Consider the following 17,683-nt stretch of genomic DNA (forward strand, 5'->3'; position numbering starts at 1 on the left):
GCCACTTACAAATGAGGACAATGGAAGCAATCAAAACCAACAAAAGAGCAATGGTATGCAAGTTTTTGCGTTAGGCTAACTGAGATATATATATATATATATATATATATATATATATATATATATATATAACAAAAAGAAAACAAGTAGATACAATAGAAAAAAGAATAGAGAAAGCTAGTGTTAGAAGCCTTTTTTAAGAAAACAAGCAGTTAGTAAATGAATAGAGAGTGCAAGTGTTAGTGGGTCAAGTCAACAAATAGATCAAATAGAATTAGAATAGAGAGTGATGGGTTAGAGCAGGGCTGCCCAAACTCGGTCCTGGAGGGCCGGTGTCCTGCAGAGTTTAGTTCCAACTTGCCTCAACACACCTGCCTTTAAGTTTCTAATATTGATTAGCTGGTTCAGGTGTGTTTAATTGGGGTTGGAGCTAAACTCTTCAGGACACCGGCCCTCCAGGACCGAGTTTGGGCAGCCCTGGGTTAGAGGGTCAAATAAAGATGGAGGAGATGTGTTTTAGCCGTTTCTTGAAGATGGCTAAGGACTCAGCTGCTTGAATTGAGTTGGGCAGGTCATTCCACCAGGAGGGAACAGTTCATGTAAAAATGATTGCATTAAACATAAAAAACTGTGTCACTGTTGCTTTTAATTAGGTCTCCAGTGTGTTCATGTTTTTACTCATGTTCTTACTGGTTACGTAATCACCATGGACCAGTGGTAGTTTGAAGGTGTTTACCAGCCGGAAAGTTTGCATTGGCAAGCTGTTTCGAACTCCAAATGAACTTCGTTTTGGCATGATTTTGTTCAAAATGACATCAGACCAGTTCATTCTTTTATCTTGCTTGAAGTATATTAAGGCCTTTATTCACACCTTATGTTTTCCCAAACCTGTAATGCTGTTTCTAAGCAGAATTCTGATGAATCTGCATACAATTTTTTCCATACACTCCTAAAAATAAAGATTCTTCATTGGCATTGGAGGTTCCATGACCAGCCTTTAATATCCATGGAGGTTTTCCATAGGTATTTTTACAGTGGAAAAGAAGTTCTTTAGATGGTTCTTTTATTGAATTGCTACTTTCTTAAAAATAAAGGTTTGATACTGGCATCAATAGTTCCACGAGGAACCTTTAATATTCATGGAACCTTTCCATTCCACAAAAGTTTCTTTATGGTGGAAAAAGGTTCTTTAAATGTTTTAAATGTTCTTCACACTAAAATAAAATGTTCACTGAAAGGTTCTTTGAGGAACCCAAAATGGATCTTCTAAAGTCTATAATGACCATGTCTAAAAACCAAAAATAAAAGCGGCATTAAAATGGTCCATAAGACTAATATTACAAATAAAGTGTTACAATAAATTAGTTTGAGGAAAAACAGAATCAGTCATTTGAATTACTGAACCAAATCAACCAGAAAGGAGCAGGCTCATTAGAATGATTCTTTAATATACGGTAAAACATGCTGGGGTTCAGAATTTTCATTTTTGGGTCAATGGTTCCAGACACCTGATTGTTAACATCACATTCCTGTTTTTGTTAGGTTGGTCATCGAGACCTAGAGGACATACTGAAAGACATCGACTTAAATGGAGATGGCCACGTAGATTTTGAAGGTAAGAATAGCACTACATAATAATAATAAAAAAGCAAAAGCAGGATACAGATGCACAGTAGCTTTCAGTTAAAGTCTGTGTATTTTTTTTCTGTCTGTCCCTTTTAGAGTTTGTGCGAATGGTGTCCCGCTGAGAGGGCAACGTTCATATGGTGTCTCCAACAGAAGAAAGTGAGATGCTGTACTGCTTCCTGCTGGTCAAAGCGGACAGACTATTAGACTACTGCAAGAAAAGCCTTGCTGAGCCAGTGCATGGTATAAAAACAGAAAACTGGACTTTTTGGAGAAAAAAAACTCACACACACAAACAAAAAAGTATACACTTATACTGTAGCCAAGAGTCTCTGCACTTTCAACCATGCAAGACCAAACAATATATGATTTTTACATGCAGATTTGAAGGAGAGTACCATGCTTGATTATGGCAATATTACATTAAAGGGGTCATATGACGTTGCTAAAAAGAACATTATTTGTGTATATGGTGTAATGAAATGTGTTTATGTGGTTTAAGGTTCAAAAACACATTATTTTCCACATACTGTACATTATTGTTGCTCCTCTATGCCCCGCCTTTCTGAAACATGTCGATTTTTACAAAGCTCATCGGTCTGAAAAGCAAGGTGTGCTCTGATTGGCCAGCTATCCAGTGCGTTTTGTGATTGGCTGAATACCTCAAGCGTGTGACGGAAATGTTACGCCCCTTGCCATATTGTGATGCCGTGTCCCGGCCAATAATACCCATTACAAACTAAGCATTTTTGCATCCAGTGGGGACATACCGGATTGTCCCGAATATAAGACGATGTATTTTTCTTGGAAATACATCTGAAAAAACACGGTCGTCTTATATTCAGGGTCTAGACTTTGACATGTCAATAATACACCCACAACAATACGTGGCGCTGTAAATACGTAATGTAATGCGTGTTGTAAAGATCGCGAGTGAAAACAAAAGAAAAAGAAAAGCTTACAGCTGCATTTTGGTTTTTAAAAAGCCTTTTTCCAAAAGGTACATCTGGAAAAAGGGGGGTCGTCTTATTATCAGGGTCGTCTTATATTCGGGCCAATACGGTAATTACTGATTATAATGACTTATACTGTTTTTTAGCATTGTGTATCGTGCCGCACAAACATAAAACCATGTCTGCATTTGTGATCGGAGAAACGACAAACAACTAGCACTGCTCTAGACTGCTCAAAACTCACGTTTGAATCATCGGTGGCAAATTCTTTAAATATGAAAAACATACTTACAGTCTGTGAGTCAGAAGCGCCAGACTGTTGGAACTGCCCAACTTTATAGAAACACCCTTTGTGTGTAGACAGCATTGTAGTCTACTCTCCAAGGATCAGGAAACAGTCCTCCATAAAACGCGCTGCACACATCTGAATATTTGGGTTGAAGTGTTCTGGAACAGTGTTGTAAATACAACTGAACCACTGATTTCTAGTCGTGCCAAACAAAGTAGTTTCGCTTTCACAATGAAGCACAGCGTCTTCACGACATGGCGGCAGCAACAACAAAACTACAGCGAGAATAAAAGTTGCGTCTTCTTTCTTTGCGTGAACATTTGGGCGGCGTTATGCAAATCTTCCCACACAGTGACGTAGACATGTGGGGGCGTGTTCGAACGAGCCGTTTTAGGTAGGCGTGGTTGACTCTTAACTTTTATAAAGAATATCTCTTTGGATTTGAGACTTTAGTCTTTGCAACTTTAGGGATCGAACAGCTTGTAACACTACGAACAGCTTGTAACACTCCAAAGAGAAAGGAAATTTTGAAATTGCATCATATGACCCCTTTAAGTGTTGTCCCTGTTGACCCATATATGTGTGTCTCTTTGTAATAAGTTGGAAGAAAAAGAAAATGGAGCCCGGTCTCATGAAAATGCGTATAAATAGTACGACAAATAAAAACGAAAACACGTGGTATTGATATGCAAAAATGGACTTTGGCGTGTATATGCTACGCAAGTGTTTGGCGTGCATATAATACGCATCTACCCCACAACCCTATTCCTACCCATCGCGTAGTAGCATATACACGCCAAAGTTCATTTTTGCATATCAATACCACGTATTTTCGTTTTTATTTGTCGTACTATTTATACGCACTTTCATGAGATCGGGTTAAGAAAATGATGTCTGAAAGTTATTCTTTTGTTTGCAGTAATGCAACGGCGTAAATGCATTGACTTCCAGATAATATGTTATATAAGTCAAGCTCAGCTACCTAACTCCATTTGTTTGTCTTTGTCAAACAATTTGCCTGTTTCTATTCTTAATTCACAGTGCATGCCTTTAAAACAAATATAAACCACTGTGCAAGATAAACGGAACGGAATTTTGTTGCTGGGTTAACTTTAGCCTCTATAGTTTTAAAGAGTGGTTTCTAACTTTAGAAATGTTTGATTCACTATTTTTAGTTATCATGACATACTTGTCAGGAAACTAATTTAAAGAGCACAGTTTCACTCTACACAGGCTTATTTGAATCCATGCACAATATCCAGATATTACAAACATTCAAAACCCGATCACTATAAGCTTAAGAAACAGATTTATTTATTTGAACTGATTCTCTTCATGTCTGTTTGTGTGACCAGTGTCAGAGACATCTGTAGTCTGAATTGTTTTCTGACTAGATTCTTGCATGCCAAAAGACCTTCATATGTAATATAGTGGTTTTAATACATTGTAACAAGACAAGCAAATAAAACCGTGTCTAGTAATAGCATATATTTTTCATCACCACGTTTGTGTAAGCTTCATTACTCTATTAGTTCCTCCAAAGTTCAGGTTTGCGTACACCTCCTCTGATTCTGAAGAAATGCTATTTGTATAGCCTATCCACCTTAGGGGCAGTAATTTTACTGGTGTCTGTTCTGCTGTTCTCCAAATCATTCAGCAGCGAGCATCACTTTCCCAGCGGCTGGAACAGACTGTTCGTGTTGTCATGGCAACGAGCCTTTTCCTCCGGACCAAAACGGGACAGAATTCTCCTGCCTTTCATTGTGAATGCAGATAGAGAGACCGAAAACTAACGCCACCGTGTGGTCAAAACAGGTTATTGACATCATGATGGTCTTTATGTAGAAGCGTATCCATTTCAGTTTTAACCATGTAAACATTTTTTTTATTATTATTGTATTTAATTTGAGCCTAGTTTTTTGCGCCATATTTAATATTAATCACAAAAAGGAGTTGGGTCATATCAGGGGCTACTTAGTCTAACAAAATATGCCAAAAAATAAGCTCACTAGATATAGGCTCACTAAAAAAAGCCTATATTTTGCGTTTTTTAAGAAATTTCATTTATAAAGGAATGAATAATTGCATTAATTAAATTAAATAAACTTCAATAAAACATACATCCCGCAAGACATACATTGAAATTCCTGGATATTAATGTATATTTACAATAATTGCATTATTAATAAAGAAAATTAAGTTATTTTTACATACAATGTGTACATAATTACATGAAAAATAAGTTTATGAGATACTTTCTATTTGATATGATTATACTATGAATTATCATTATATAAGTAATAATCAATAATTATAAGTAAGAGAAGACGAGTAATATTTTTCTCTTTCTTTATGTTGGTCATTATTTAAAATAAATCCGCCTAATCCCGCCCACCTTTCGCTGCATGCACCAAGTACCAATGAACTGAAGCCAGCAAATTTATGCGAGGAAGCGAGTGAAAGTTGATACACTTGATTCGCTGCTTCTGGACACTTCCACCGATCGTGATTGGTCAGAGCACGCCGGACTTGACTCGATTCTTTTCACAAGCAAATCATCAAGCAGAACCTGTTATTTGGCTTTGCGTGATTGGCTACATTTCGCAAAGTCCCGCCCCCTCCGGAACCTGACTATCAGGTTAGTCTGTCTCCCCTTACTGTTCCGTCCCTTCAACCTGCGCTGCACACATACCCGTAGTACTGACGCGGCCCTCCCGGTCAGAAACGGCTGTGATTTCAGGCGCAAGAAAGCGCAGAACACCTGTACCGAGCAGTATACAAGCGCAGAATAACCACGCTGTTAACGTCTCTGAAGCGAGAGCGAGCACACGCCGCACAGGGGTGCAGATGTGAGGGAATATACCTGCAGACTACAGCTGCCACACTGATGACAGAGCGAGAGGGAAGTCAGATAGCCAGCTAACCAGCCAGAGCTAAACTCGACCACCAGGAGGGTAAATGTGCGGCGATCTGCACGGTTCAGCGACAGCGTGCAACCCGAGCATCTGAACGGAGCCGGCCGTCCACTACAGAGAGAGCGTTTCTCAGACTGCACAGTAAGAGAGACATAAGTGTGGGCTTATATTGCTTTGGGCTATTCACACATTAAATTGTTAACCCAGAGGGCCATTCTAGACCCTAGAACCATTTTCAAATGGTCACACTTTTCTTCGCCTTATGTTAGGTATTAATCCTGGGTATTTGGGTATTCAGATCTCACACTGTACTTTTGTATATCCTGGGTTAATCTTCTTATTTGCATATGCATGATGTCAGTAACCCCGATTGGACGAGTACGGCTCGCCTTATTTTAATAACTGTGTTTCTGTGTCAGTTTCGCAACGTTAAAAAGCTAGAAATTAAAACACAAATAATGTAGTTTATCACTCCATCTGTCGTCATTATTTCACATCTTTCTGAAGCTAAACAGCGCGTGAAAGTTTCTGCAACTGTACAAGCTGTATGAATATGTAATGAGGTGAGCTGCGAGGCAGTTTGTGATTGGTTGTTTGTTGCTAAAGCACGTGTTGACACTTTCTAGCACATTGTTGTTTGACTCAATACTCCTTCAGTACTACTTTAGTATCATCTAACTGCCTCCTCATTAAGAAAAAATCTATTCCTTCACTTTTTCTGTTCTCCTACTACCGTTATTCCTTCCTGTACTAGCTATGGAAGCCCGTTTCCGCCACTGAATAAAAAATAAAAGAGGTAATTCCTTTTTTTTCTCAGAATTGCGTGATACAAACTCGCAATTGCAAGTTTAAAAAGTCATAATTGAGAGATATAAAGTCGCAATTCTGAGAAATAAAGTCAGAACTGCGAGATATAAACTCACAATTCTGACTTTTTTCTCGCAATTCTAACTTTTTTTTCTCAGAAATATGAAATATAAACTCGCAATTCTGACTTTTTTTGGAAAAAAATCGGAATTGCGAGGGGAAAAAAGTCGGAATTGCGAGGAGAAAAAAAAGTCGGAATTGCGAGGAGAAAAAAAGGTCGGAATTGCGAGGAGAAAAAAAAAGTCGGAATTGCGAGGAGAAAAAAAGGTCGGAATTGCGAGGAGAAAAAAAAAGTCGGAATTGCAAGTTTTTATCTCGCAATTGTGACTTTATAAGTCGCAATTCTAACTTTATAACTCGCAACTGCAAGTTTATATCCTCCTGAGACCCAGCTATGGAGTTTTTGCCTCTGTAGTGTCCTCTACAGAGGACATAGCATAACTTATGAATAAAACATAATTTTTAAAAAATTTTACTTTACAATTTTTTTCTTATGCTCTAAACAATGTAATGTAATGACATGAAAAAATACTAAATTCACAAAGCTTTTTATTTCTGGTTCTCAGGAGGATATCTCACAATTCTGTGAAAAAAAAGTTAGAATTGTGAGATAAAAAGTCGCAATTACCTCTTTTATTTTTTATTCAGTGGCGGAAACGGCTTCCATACCTAGCCTTTGAACAATAACTGAAACCTTGTATAACAGGCACTTCTCGTGTTTATTGCCATCTTCTGGTAAATTGCTTGTATTCCCCAATTGTAAGCTGCTTTGGATAAAAGCATCTGAAAAAGTTTTTGGCATTTACCAGGCTAACCCAGGGTTAAAAGTGATGCTGACTCAGTTTAAATTTAACCCAGGGTTAAAATGGCCTTTCACCCTGCGTTTAACACGGTGTTAAATTCGTTGTAAACCCGGCTTAAGCACAGGGTGTAAAGCGCTCCTGAGTGTCAAACTCATTGCATCGACTTTTCGAATGACTTCCTTACATACCCCTTTTCCCCCTTCCCCCCCCTTTTTTATTTTTTACTCTTTCACTTTTCCTCTCGGACTGTAGGCTATGAGGCGGGTGACATTGGGCTGTGCTGCCCGGCTCGTTTTCGCAGCTTTGTGGCTGTTGGTGGAAGAGTGTCGGGCTGAGACCGGGGCCCCGAGTCTGGCCGAGCGGGTCATTTGGGCTGTAAACGCCGGTGGGGACGCACACACAGATGTACATGGCATTCATTATAAAAAAGATCCACTCGAAGGAAAATTGGGGAAAGGTGAGTACTTGAGGATTTGACAGCTTGCAGAAGAGTGGGTTATTTTTCCTTCCTAGCCCTAGAAGGGGTGGCAGTTGTTTGTGGTGGTGGTGGTGAATTAATGAACAGTTGTCCATGTCCTGTGTAAAGAATAAAGCCCCGTCCACACCAGCGAACGATATCGTCTGTTTATTCTCAGCGCACGTGCGTCTGCCTCTTTAAATTCTTGAGCTCGTTACAGCAGGATGGATTCTGATTGGCTGTCTTTTTTTTTTATCGTTCATCAGCTGGAAAAAATCGTTTTGAAAGCGATTCCAATTATATCGTTTCTCTGTGCCTTTATCGTTATAGTTGTGGTGTGGACTCTGCTATTCTTTAATATTGAGAACGATTTTTATAACTATATCTTTATCGTTATCTTTATAGTTATCGTCCTTGGTGTGAACGGGCCTTAAGATGGAATAAAATTTTCAGCAGCAGCATTGGCTCTGATTTACATTTTTTTCTCAAATCAGTACAGTACAAACCTAAATGGTATTGCTGTGTATGTACCATTTTAAAAGTGGTAATTCAACCAAAAATGAAAATTAAATGAATACGGGTGCCTATTTGTATTAAATGTGCACTTGCAGTGTACTTCATATCTTAAAAGGATATTTTAAAAACTGTACTTATAATGTAATATTAATAAAGTTAAAGGCCACTTAAGTGTGCTCAAAGAGATTTTTACTTTAAAAAAAAAAAAAAAAACATTTTAAAGTACATTTTTACCATGTGTTTGTATTACTTTTAAAGTAAAAAATGCATCGTCAAAAATTTGTAATTACAAATATATTTAAATGTACGTGCACACACTAATGACTCTGATACATATAAGTTTCAGTAGAAATGACATTATATTTTAGTTACCATATATGCTTGTCAGTACATTCACTTTAATCGATTTTTTCCAAGATGTTAGAGGTAATCATGAAATTGCATAAAAAGTTCTTCTTAACTAGCCCATAGTTCTAGCGTTCTATAGTTCAACTAATTGCATTTGATATAAATTTAAACTATAATAGATTTATTTTATTGTAAATAACATGCAATTAAGTGTCCAAAAACATTACATTTCGTTCACACTTAAGTATATTCTTTTAAAGTGTATTATTTATGCAATGAGTACTATTTAAAAGTATGTTAAAGTGTACTTCTTTTTTTTTTTTTTTTTTTAAACCCATATGGTTTTCTTTCTTCTACGGAACACAAAAGCAGATGTTAAGCATAAGCATAACACATTCACTTTCATTAGATGGAAAAAGGTAAAAGTGAATGGTGACTGAGGCCTCTTTTGTGTTCCTCTGATAAAAAGAAAGTCATATTGATTTAGAAATTTGAGGGTGAGTAAGTGATGACAGAATTGTCATTTAAGCGAACTTATCCCTTTAAGAATTAAAAAATATCAATGGTATTTTGTTGGAACTCTAGTTGTTTTATTACAGTCTGATTTTATATTGCATTAAGAATGTTAATCATGCTATATTTTGAAGAAAAGGACTGGTTGTCAGCTCATCTGACTCATTAGCTGTTTGTTATTAGAGCTGTCGATCATATCAGGAAGTCTGTGTCACTTGAAATGTGATGACTGTCACTTCCTGAGTCAGATGAGAAATGCAGCATGCACATGTCAGGGCCTGTATAGTGCTTTTTAAAGCTCTGTAAAGAAATCAAGCACCATGTGTTTAGTCAGATTTCACATTGTTGCATCAGTGTCACCAGAAAACGACCAGTATTATAAGTGTGGTACTTAATTTTCCACTCAGCTCTACGTTGGCTATAAATAGATCAATCTTGCTCTGGTTTGAACTTTCTTTTGCATGTTATGAAACACAAAATGCCATGTACGCTTACTATATATACTTAAACTCACCTTTTGGCTCTTTTGCCCCCCCCCTCTCCAGCATCAGACTATGGTGGCCGTCTGGCAATCCTGCGCTCCAGCCCGGAGGATCAGATTCTTTACCAGACAGAGCGATACAACGAGGATACATTCGGTTATGAAATACCCATAAGAGAAGAAGGAGACTACATACTGGTCTTGAAATATGCTGAGGTTTACTTTGCCCAGTCTCAACAAAAGGTGTGAATTTTGCTCATAGCTGCAGTGCACACGCTCACTCTTAGTCGATATTTGAGCATGGCAGTGTTTAATAATTCAGAATACTCCAAGGTCTCTATTTTATAGTTTCTCTCATGACATCATCTCTTTCTCTCTTCTGCTTTCTTTTCTTGTCTTTTGAAACCCTTCGTTCGCTCTTCTCAGGTTTTTGATGTGCGTTTAAATGGCCACGTTGTGGTGAAGGATCTGGATATCTTTGATCGTGTGGGTCACAGCACGGCTCATGATGAAATCGTGGTATTCTCAATAAAAAGAGGAAAACTAAGTGTGCATGGGGAAGTTTCCACTTTTAATGGGAAACTCACAGTAGAGTTTGTTAAGGTAAGTGTTACACTATTTTCCTATTGCCCTATACCTAAACAGTGCTCAAGAATCAGCATTTTCAGCATATTTTACACTACCATTCAAAAGTTTATAGTGCGTAAGATTTGAAAGTGTAAGTATTTAATGCTTACCAAGGCTGCATTTATTTATTTGACCAAAAATACAGCAAGAACAGTAGTATTGTGATGAATTATTTAAATTTAATGTAACTTTTCTATTTTAATGTATTAGAAAATTTTATTTATTACTGTGATGCAAAGCTGAAATTTCATAATCATTACTCCATTCCTTCAGAAATCATTCTAATATGTTAATATGCTCCAGAAACTTTCTCCAGAAATGTATTAATATCAATGTTGAAATCTGCTTAAAATGTTTGTAGAAACCTTGATTTTTTTTTTTTTCAGGATTCTTTTATGAATAAAAGTTTAAAAGATGAGAATTTATTTGAAAAAGCAGTCTTTTGTCACATTGTAAATGTGTTCACTGTCACTTTTGATCAGTTTAATGCATCCTTGCTGAATAAAAATATTAATTTCAAATAGTTTTGAATGGAAATGTAGATTTACCAGCCCTTCAAGATATTTTTCTGATGAACAGAATGCAGTTTTTCCACTTCAGCATAGTAAAATCCCTTAAAGCGGACATACCTTAATGCAGTAATAGCTATACAGTCGTCTTTTATTGAATAAACCAGACATTAACCAATCTAATAAGCCATATGTATTTTCTTTTTTGCTAAAGGAACATTAATTGAAAATGGGAATGTAGTTATGTAGTTACAGACACTGAAGCTTAGTGTTTCCAAGAAGATGAATTCTGTCAAAACTAATTGTGGTCCCTCTGAGCGTTTTTTTTGTTCCAGTAGTGTAATTTAATTGATTATTTCAGAGCTGCTCCTTTTTCTTATGTAAACAGCAAACGTGTTTGGCTTGTGGGGTTTCTGTCAGCGATTAGTCTCAGAGGAACCATGCACATTGAGCATGACTGCAATCCAGAAGGAAGATGACATTAATGGATATGAGGATGCAACACACATTAGCTTGTCTGTCAGTCATAAAACATCTCATTCTTAAAATGAATCATTCTGATGCTTTTGCACCTGCGTTGCCTTGACAAATTGTGCCAGAACTGTTTAGCAAGTTCTTTTTAGATTAGGCAGCATACGTAGTTTGACCACTAACTCTGCAGTGTTGCATAAAACAAAATGTTTTTGAGGTTCGAAGCCGAAACCAATGGTGCAGAGAGCCACAGGACTGACCCTGTGCACACCTCAGCCTTTTATTCACTGTTAGAAACCCTGCAGGCCAACCGCCGCACAGAATACACTAGAATCAATTTGAATATTTTCCCCATGTGTTTGCATGCATTCATCCACTGTAAGCAGCAAACTATAATCTATCTATCTCTTATGTCCACAGGGTTACTATGACAACCCCAAGATATGTGCACTATATGTGATGAAGGGCAAGCTAGAGGGTAAGAGGGACCCCTGGGATTGATTGGGTTGCATCCTCAATCAAGTCCAGTCCTGCTTTTTTTATTATAATTTTTTTGCACTTTCTCCAAGTAACAGCCTTTGGTGTGTTTGTAGATGTGCCTAAACTGCAGCCACATCCTGGACTGGAAAAGAGAGAGGAAGAGGAGGAGGAAGAGGACGACGGGGAGGGGGGAGAAAGCGAAAAAAAGAGCACCTCCACCTCTCCCAAGAATCCAGTTCGGTCCGGGCCGCGCACCCCCAACCCGTACGCCACTGATAACAGCAGCCTGATGTTCCCTATTCTAGTGGCGTTCGGGGTCTTCATCCCAACCCTCTTCTGCCTCTGCCGCCTGTGAGGGGAACAAGTGAACGAGAGGGAGAGAGAGGAGAAGCGACGGACATCAGGCTGTGAAGGGGTGGGGGGAGGGGCACAACGAGGGATGCACAACTGTGGGGAAAGGCAGAATATAGACTGACATTACAACAGATGGAGAGAGAGAGCAAAAGGCGGACGAGAGACATGCAGAAACAAGAAGGTTTCAGATATTGCTGGGTGACCCGGAAAATACAAGGATTTCGAGCGCGAGTTCATTTTATGTGTGTGTTTGTGCTTGTGTTCGTACACGTTTGATGCTAATTTTAGTTTGAGGAGATCCTGAGAGATACTGATTAAATGCACTTGCACACACATATGCAGCAGGACTAACCACTTTACAAACCTGGTTTGTCTGGTCTAGCAGGAGATGGAGCTGGAGACACTCCTAGATCACGTGTCCCAACTCATGGAAAGTTATTGGCTAGGAGTGTTTTCTGATCAGCGGTGGCACTGATCTGCTGTTTTTTGGCCTCTGGTGGGAGGCAGAAATGGTACATGAATTTTCAGAACCTGAGTTTGACTCCTTGATCATTTGGTTAATGCATCTAAATCTCAGTGGCAGATCATAAAGTGATTTGAGACCTTGGTTTCTAATTACCTCACGTTTTATTTCCCTCACATTCACTCATTCATTTCCTGCGGCTTCATTTCTTTCTTTGATTTAAAAAGCATAAATATTCAAAATTGTCTGGTGACTTGCTTTCTCATTCTTCAGTTGCATATTTTCAGACCACAGCACCATGTCTTTGAATCTCGAACTGCACAAGGGAGATATAATTATTTTTCCCATTTACAGGGACTTTTTGGTCTCTGAATAACCGCATGTGTTCGGTATTTAATAAAACATTTTTATTTTTGAAAGAGTGCATATTTGCTACCCTTTAGGTAGGAACATGAGTTCATAACAAAGAGGGTCTTTAATACACTGGCTTTTGAGTCCCAGAAACTAGATTGTATTGGACTAAAGTGTTAAATCCCCTTAATTTCTCTCTCATTGGTACATGATGTGTCTGGGATAGCATCTTATAAATATGGTGTCTTAATTACATCGCAAAAGGCACCTAATACATGGTATAGAGAAGGATAGTTGCTCAGTCGGGATGCTCTTTCATTTTTGCTCTTGGTTTAACCATACAGGCCGTTTTTAACGATACCACCAAAGATTCTTAGATTTGCATTACACACAATATGCAAATTGAAAGCTGTAGCCTGGTTGGGAAATGGTTTGACAGATACATGCCTGCCATACACCATGAAGTATGGATGCAGAAGCATGAATTTTGTACTCAAGGTGGCAAATTTCAGTGCTGTCGTTTAGCTTTTGTTGTAGCATAAGTCGAGTGAACCTTTGCATTCCACCTCATCCATCTTTTTCTTGGCATGTTCTGTAACTGGTATACTTTTGTCTTGGTATTTTTCCTCTGCATCTCATTTCCTCTTTATTTGTTTTTGATTTGCTTCTGTTTCGTTCAAGCAAGCCTGCCTTAATGTGATTTAGTGTGCTATCAAGAGACCACCTCTCACACTGCTGAAACGGAGCACAATCGAGTATTCATGCCACTGTGCTGTCTGACATGTGAGACGTCAGTTTGACCCCGTCCCTTGCGTGAACTTAAAAACTTATCTTGGCCTTCACCTTCTCAAAAGGAGTTGGAGAGGGCAGGTTTTGCCTTGGTTTGTTTTTTTTGTTTTTTAAAGTAGAAAACAATCATAAAAACATTGAGGCACTTTTTTCATTTATAAGAGTTGCAGAAAGTTGATTGCTTATTGTCGCCAAAGTCGTTTTCTTTTACACAGTGCATGTGTATATAAGGTACTTGGTTTGTTGTGCCATACGGTTATTTTTCTGTTTAGAATATTGTTCATTTTTGTTTGTGTAATTGTTATTGCTATTGGGGTGGCTGGGTTTTTAAATATCTTGCCTAGTGGAGGTTGTGGATGTGGTCTAGATAATGACAGTGATTTGATTTGCAGCCACATAGACACACTGACCGATTGTCAGAAAGAGCTCGGATCGTATTAAGTTTAGTTAATTTACATTTGGGTTTTTTTCATGTTGTGTAATTTAAGCAAAAGGAAATGGGTTGAATATTAGAAATATTGAAATACTTTATTTTCCAGAAGTAGTTGTTTTTTATTTCCTCAGGATCTTTTGAATTAATTTTTTTTTTTTTATTATGAGTCTTTTATTAGTGTGAATTATTGCACTGCCTGGTGTTGTTTTAAAAGCATTTTTTGTTTGTTTGTAGGTGTGATTGTTTTTTTTTCTTCTTTTTGTTATGTATTGTGTACTTTTGATTCCTTGTTGCCTTAAATTTGAATACATCCTCATGTGCTTTATCATTTTGTGCTCTTTGAATCTTTATTTCCACCGTTTAGGTTTATTTATTGCATGATTGAGTTGAATTGTTTTGTCATCTGAAAAACAGTTTAGTTTGTCCTCTACAAATGCACAACTTCTTGGACAATAGCCAAAGACCACATGGAGGCCTTTCGTTGTGTCCTCCATCCATTCATGTGTATTGCTCCATGCCACATAAACTGCTGCATTTACTCGGGATGTAGTTTATCTGTTAATGTTAGTCGTGTTCTGCTACCTGTCCCCTCTTGAACCTCCTCCCTCAGAACTGTAGAGAACATGGGAACTGGTGAAATAGTACTGGAACGGTTAGCACCCACACGGTCTTGAGAGAAGGCTTCTGAAGTGGGAACTGCAAATTGATGCTGTTTCTTTTTAATAAATGTGCTATTTTATCTAACTGGCCTTGAGGGTATTTTTAATGAGCTCTTTTTCATTGTTTCATTTATAAGATTCTGTTAACAATCATAGTTCAGGTCAAGATTATAGAATTGATTTAAAGTTATTATTAAATAAATAATATATAAATTAACGTGTATGCCTGATAAGTCAGGGACCCCTGGGATTGATTGGGTTGCATCCTCAATCAAGTCCAGTCCTGCTTTTTTTATTATAATTTTTTTGCACTTTCTCCAAGTAACAGCCTTTGGTGTGTTTGTAGATGTGCCTAAACTGCAGCCACATCCTGGACTGGAAAAGAGAGAGGAAGAGGAGGAGGAAGAGGACGACGGGGAGGGGGGAGAAAGCGAAAAAAAGAGCACCTCCACCTCTCCCAAGAATCCAGTTCGGTCCGGGCCGCGCACCCCCAACCCGTACGCCACTGATAACAGCAGCCTGATGTTCCCTATTCTAGTGGCGTTCGGGGTCTTCATCCCAACCCTCTTCTGCCTCTGCCGCCTGTGAGGGGAACAAGTGAACGAGAGGGAGAGAGAGGAGAAGCGACGGACATCAGGCTGTGAAGGGGTGGGGGGAGGGGCACAACGAGGGATGCACAACTGTGGGGAAAGGCAGAATATAGACTGACATTACAACAGATGGAGAGAGAGAGCAAAAGGCGGACGAGAGACATGCAGAAACAAGAAGGTTTCAGATATTGCTGGGTGACCCGGAAAATACAAGGATTTCGAGCGCGAGTTCATTTTATGTGTGTGTTTGTGCTTGTGTTCGTACACGTTTGATGCTAATTTTAGTTTGAGGAGATCCTGAGAGATACTGATTAAATGCACTTGCACACACATATGCAGCAGGACTAACCACTTTACAAACCTGGTTTGTCTGGTCTAGCAGGAGATGGAGCTGGAGACACTCCTAGATCACGTGTCCCAACTCATGGAAAGTTATTGGCTAGGAGTGTTTTCTGATCAGCGGTGGCACTGATCTGCTGTTTTTTGGCCTCTGGTGGGAGGCAGAAATGGTACATGAATTTTCAGAACCTGAGTTTGACTCCTTGATCATTTGGTTAATGCATCTAAATCTCAGTGGCAGATCATAAAGTGATTTGAGACCTTGGTTTCTAATTACCTCACGTTTTATTTCCCTCACATTCACTCATTCATTTCCTGCGGCTTCATTTCTTTCTTTGATTTAAAAAGCATAAATATTCAAAATTGTCTGGTGACTTGCTTTCTCATTCTTCAGTTGCATATTTTCAGACCACAGCACCATGTCTTTGAATCTCGAACTGCACAAGGGAGATATAATTATTTTTCCCATTTACAGGGACTTTTTGGTCTCTGAATAACCGCATGTGTTCGGTATTTAATAAAACATTTTTATTTTTGAAAGAGTGCATATTTGCTACCCTTTAGGTAGGAACATGAGTTCATAACAAAGAGGGTCTTTAATACACTGGCTTTTGAGTCCCAGAAACTAGATTGTATTGGACTAAAGTGTTAAATCCCCTTAATTTCTCTCTCATTGGTACATGATGTGTCTGGGATAGCATCTTATAAATATGGTGTCTTAATTACATCGCAAAAGGCACCTAATACATGGTATAGAGAAGGATAGTTGCTCAGTCGGGATGCTCTTTCATTTTTGCTCTTGGTTTAACCATACAGGCCGTTTTTAACGATACCACCAAAGATTCTTAGATTTGCATTACACACAATATGCAAATTGAAAGCTGTAGCCTGGTTGGGAAATGGTTTGACAGATACATGCCTGCCATACACCATGAAGTATGGATGCAGAAGCATGAATTTTGTACTCAAGGTGGCAAATTTCAGTGCTGTCGTTTAGCTTTTGTTGTAGCATAAGTCGAGTGAACCTTTGCATTCCACCTCATCCATCTTTTTCTTGGCATGTTCTGTAACTGGTATACTTTTGTCTTGGTATTTTTCCTCTGCATCTCATTTCCTCTTTATTTGTTTTTGATTTGCTTCTGTTTTGTTCAAGCAAGCCTGCCTTAATGTGATTTAGTGTGCTATCAAGAGACCACCTCTCACACTGCTGAAACAGAGCACAATCGAGTATTCATGCCACTGTGCTGTCTGACATGAGACGTCAGTTTGACCCCGTCCCTTGCGTGAACTTAAAAACTTATCTTGGCCTTCACCTTCTCAAAAGGAGTTGGAGAGGGCAGGTTTTGCCTTGGTTTGTTTTTTTTGTTTTTTAAAGTAGAAAACAATCATAAAAACATTGAGGCACTTTTTTCATTTATAAGAGTTGCAGAAAGTTGATTGCTTATTGTCGCCAAAGTCGTTTTCTTTTACACAGTGCATGTGTATATAAGGTACTTGGTTTGTTGTGCCATACGGTTATTTTTCTGTTTAGAATATTGTTCATTTTTGTTTGTGTAATTGTTATTGCTATTGGGGTGGCTGGGTTTTTAAATATCTTGCCTAGTGGAGGTTGTGGATGTGGTCTAGATAATGACAGTGATTTGATTTGCAGCCACATAGACACACTGACCGATTGTCAGAAAGAGCTCGGATCGTATTAAGTTTAGTTAATTTACATTTGGGTTTTTTTCATGTTGTGTAATTTAAGCAAAAGGAAATGGGTTGAATATTAGAAATATTGAAATACTTTATTTTCCAGAAGTAGTTGTTTTTTATTTCCTCAGGATCTTTTGAATTAATTTTTTTTTTTT

General features: G+C 38.3%; 2 protein-coding genes and 1 long non-coding RNA gene across 3 annotated transcripts in view; 2 read left to right on the forward strand and 1 right to left on the reverse strand.

Annotated features, from left to right (window-relative positions):
- The window catches only part of LOC107550936 (calcium-binding protein 1-like), a 23,411-nt gene extending 21,344 nt beyond the window's left edge, over nt 1–2,067 (forward strand). The window contains exons 6-7 of the mRNA XM_016232386.1: nt 1,543–1,615; nt 1,723–2,067. Coding sequence (XP_016087872.1) covers nt 1,543–1,615; nt 1,723–1,748 — 99 coding nt within the window. The 3' untranslated portion in view covers nt 1,749–2,067. The remainder of the gene's footprint in view (nt 1–1,542; nt 1,616–1,722) is intronic.
- Nucleotides 2,068–5,542: 3,475 nt separating this feature from the next.
- LOC107550980 (malectin-like) lies at nt 5,543–14,364 on the forward strand. Its single transcript, XM_016232449.1, has 6 exons — nt 5,543–5,924; nt 7,706–7,910; nt 9,833–10,011; nt 10,195–10,371; nt 11,796–11,853; nt 11,969–14,364. Exons 2-6 carry the CDS (start codon nt 7,709–7,711, stop codon nt 12,208–12,210), a joined length of 858 nt encoding a protein of 285 aa, XP_016087935.1. The 5' UTR covers nt 5,543–5,924; nt 7,706–7,708; the 3' UTR covers nt 12,211–14,364.
- Nucleotides 14,284–17,683, reverse strand: part of LOC107550981 (uncharacterized) — a 4,057-nt gene continuing 657 nt past the window's right edge. Inside the window, exon 2 of the long non-coding RNA XR_001604717.1 lies at nt 14,284–14,827. This is a non-coding gene — a long non-coding RNA (uncharacterized lncRNA). The remainder of the gene's footprint in view (nt 14,828–17,683) is intronic.

Source organism: Sinocyclocheilus grahami, unplaced genomic scaffold (genome assembly GCF_001515645.1).
Source record: "Sinocyclocheilus grahami isolate Dianchi unplaced genomic scaffold, SAMN03320097.WGS_v1.1 scaffold410.1, whole genome shotgun sequence".
NCBI lineage: Eukaryota > Metazoa > Chordata > Actinopteri > Cypriniformes > Cyprinidae > Sinocyclocheilus > Sinocyclocheilus grahami.